This window comes from Exserohilum turcica (assembly GCF_000359705.1).
Source record: "Exserohilum turcica Et28A unplaced genomic scaffold SETTUscaffold_25, whole genome shotgun sequence".
Classification (NCBI taxonomy): domain Eukaryota; kingdom Fungi; phylum Ascomycota; class Dothideomycetes; order Pleosporales; family Pleosporaceae; genus Exserohilum; species Exserohilum turcicum.
The window spans coordinates 83,362-86,815 of NW_007360081.1; the positions used below are offsets into that span (position 1 = coordinate 83,362).

Genomic DNA, 3,454 nt, shown 5'->3' on the forward strand with positions numbered 1-3,454 from the left:
CACTATAGGAGATATAGATAGAAAACTTTCCTAAGTAGCTCTAGCTAGCGCTTCTACATTATCTTCCTCTGCTAATAGATACAACCTTGGTTTCTGTCGAATAATTTATGGAGTTAGGGTTAACTTAGGGTTAAGCCCTAAGCGCGACTCTCAGTGAGCACAGGCCACGCCCACGAACACCAACTCTCGACCAGACTTTATCTAATAACTTACGCTATATCTCTTGTAGTATTATAAAAGCTAGTACGTTAGATGCGCGCGAGTTATCTGTACCATATACTTAAATTACAGCTGTTTTCCATAACTGACGACTAAGGAGAAGGGTTTGTTCCAAATCTTAGGGAACAAGCCCCCTGCGAACCAAGAGCGCGGGCCACAAAAATGGAACAAAGGTTTGTTCTCTATGGAATAACTGTCAGGGGCATTACTCTACAGCCGCTCCTCTTACGAATGATATTCCTCTGCTTGCCGCCAGGACCCTTTGTAATCCTGGTATGCCCGGCGCTTAGTCGGGCGGCAAGGCAGACACATCGGGAGCATTCTTCCGAGACAATGTATATAAACTGCTCACCCTCGCACTCCTGATGAGTTTCTTTCTGTAGATTCAACAAGAAACGAAAGGTATCTCCTAACTAGAGGTATCTAGAGTATCCTTTTTACAGAAAGATCAAAATCCAATCGAGTTTATTGTCTTTACTTTTAACCCTAACCCTTTCTTTCACCCTAACCCTCTGCTTACCTAATCCCCCTGCTCCCCAAATACGGTAACCCTAACCCTGTCCTGATAAGTAGTCTCCAAGCTAAACACAAAGCGGTTCGCGCCCGGGTCTTACTATCTTCTTCTCTAGCTCCCTAACCCTATTCTTCTCCCCTTTATCTCCAAATTAAACACAAAGCAGTTCGGCCCTACTTCTACTACTTCTTCTTATACTCCCTTTCACTAGCTCTTGCCCCCCCCTAAAAAGTCCTTTCAAGTCCCCCCTATACACATGAATCGATTAGTCGATTAGTTACTCTATCTATCTAGCCCTGCCCCCCCTACAAAAGTCTTTTTAAGTCCCCCCTATACGCCCTAATCTATCCCTACTATACCTTTTCTATTACCCTCTACCTCTTACTACAAAAGTCTTTTTCACTCCCCCTATACCTTACTATTCCCTATCTATCTTCAGCACGAGTCGTATCGCTACTACTATTGCGTTCGTAAACACCTGTCCCCACACCTCTTCTCTACTCCTCCTACTAAGCCATCCTGTGTATGCCTCATCCTCTGTCTCTTCAAACCCTACCTCCCTAATAGTCTGTATCTCAACCTGTGTCAGCCGCGCTGCGTATACCAACAGTATTACTACGTTTAGCCACTAACACTAATTCTCCATCCCCTATCCTATTGCGCAGTACTTTTGACTAATCCAGCACCGCTAATAGTTATTCTTGACCGTTCGATCTATAATCTTCTTCCAGAACTTGTCAGCATCCGCCCTAGACACCCTCTCCTATGCTGAGCACCCTAGCACCTAGTGCTTCTTCCACTGCTCTTCCTCCTCTGTCTGAAACTGCTGCCTAACTACCTAGCAGATCGCACACCCACCCCGCAGCTCCGTAAATCTCTCCTCTACTACCCCCCACTCCTGTGCCTAACGCTCATGCTCCGCTAGCCACACCTCCTCTCCCTCTCTACACTAGTCACAGCACACCGCCCCAATCTCTCTACATCTTACCCCTTGCCCATCTAAGTACGAGCTTATTAACTCCCGCCGACACCCCTCTCTAATTAAAAAGACCCCTATTGCCTGTACGTCAATGTCGTCGCTCTCCCGCTCTATCCTCTTCTCCACCTCCCCCTGCTCTACCATCACCACTACCTCAAACCCCTCTCTACCCTGCCCCCTACGCCCGCTCGCCTGTGCAAAGTCTGTCATGCTCTACGGCATCCTAACATACAAGATGTACACAATCCCTGCGTAGTCCACCCCTATGCCTAGTGCTAACGTAGCCACAATTAGCCCTCCCTGCTTTACTTACTCTTATAGCCGCTCCCCTCGCTCCTCTACATCCGCGTGATAATGTGCACAGTCAATCGCCTTAGCCATTTGCTCACACTACCCTTTGCTTAGACAGTACACCACCCCCTTCTGCCTAAACTACTGCAGCTTCTTAGCCTACTACTTGCACACTACTAACGCTGTATCTTCTAATTTCCCGCGCTGACACTAAGATATAAAGTACTATGCGTTTACCTATGTTATGCTTACCTAGATGTACGTTGCGTTGCGCACTAGCATACTTACCTCTAGCTCCCCCTCCTACACTAGCGGCAGCGTTGCTGTTAGTAATATAATTAGGCATCCTAGTAGCTACAAGTTCTTTACTTTAAGTAGATTCTCTCGCTAGTGCCGTGCCGTAAACACTAAATGACACTTGTCTACTACCACCTGCTGTAGTAATCCCTTACTCCTTAATAGCTAAGCATACCCTAAAAAGTTGCTATTACTTGTCGTGTCGCCAGCTACGTTGGCGCTGACCACTACCACAGACGCTGGGTTGTTCTCGCCATAACTACTTCTATTCTATATAGTCCACCCCACACCTATAGATCTAGCTTACCAAGTCCTTGATCAACGCCTGGTACAGCACTACTACGACGGTCACCCCGTTCTCCTCAATGCATGCCGGCAGTGTAAATAGCAAGCTCTTGCCCCCTCCTGTTAGGAGCACTACCACAAGCGGCGTCTGCTTATCTAGCATAGCGTACAAAGCCTGCTCTTATTCTATTAAACAAAACCTAACGTCCTGCTTCCTTAGCACCTGCTGTAGTGCCCTCTGTATAGCCGCAGCTCGCTTGTCTTCCGCCTAAACAGCCTTCTCTTTCCGCACAATCGCCAGCCCTAAGATACTCTCTTACATCCGCCTTTTCTGCCTTCTCTAAACCTCCTCGCCTGCTTTACTCTGTCTATCTACGCCTAAGAAGCGGTGCTACGCTGTACTAAGCGCCTAGAACGCATCAATTAACTGCGTGCTGAGATGCTTAACAATATCAATTAACACGCTATAGTTGCCTACGCCTATAACAGTTGATCGTGCGTTCTGCAGCTCAAGCAAGTCCTCCTTATCCACCTCTACCTCGTCTATCTTACCTATCTTATTCTAATACCCCCTACTAAACAACTCCCCCACTATTACCCGCCTAATCCCAACTGCTATATGACGGTAGTCTAGCGTATGTAGCGCTACACCTAGCCGCTTGCCTATTTCACGCCTTAGCACCCTTGTTAGTTAATTAGTATTCTATGCCCCCTACTTATTACTCCACACGTAGTCGTCTAAACCACCACCTAGCACGCTTACTACTAGAAACTCTTATACCCACCAACTTCGAGTTTTCTGGAAACCGCTAGGAAAGCACGCTATCTAGGAGAACCGACCACGAGGAATCGACTAACAGCACTTTCAA

At 47.0% G+C, this 3,454-nt stretch overlaps 1 protein-coding gene across 1 annotated transcript; it reads right to left on the reverse strand.

Moving 5' to 3' along the window:
* Positions 1-2,598: 2,598 nt before the first annotated feature.
* Positions 2,599-2,766, reverse strand: SETTUDRAFT_111397 (uncharacterized protein; the record flags this gene model as incomplete). The annotated part of the gene is made up of 1 exon (XM_008028466.1): positions 2,599-2,766. A coding segment is annotated over one exon (168 nt), but the record flags the coding sequence as incomplete, so codon positions are not given.
* Between the last annotated feature and the right edge of the window lie 688 nt (positions 2,767-3,454).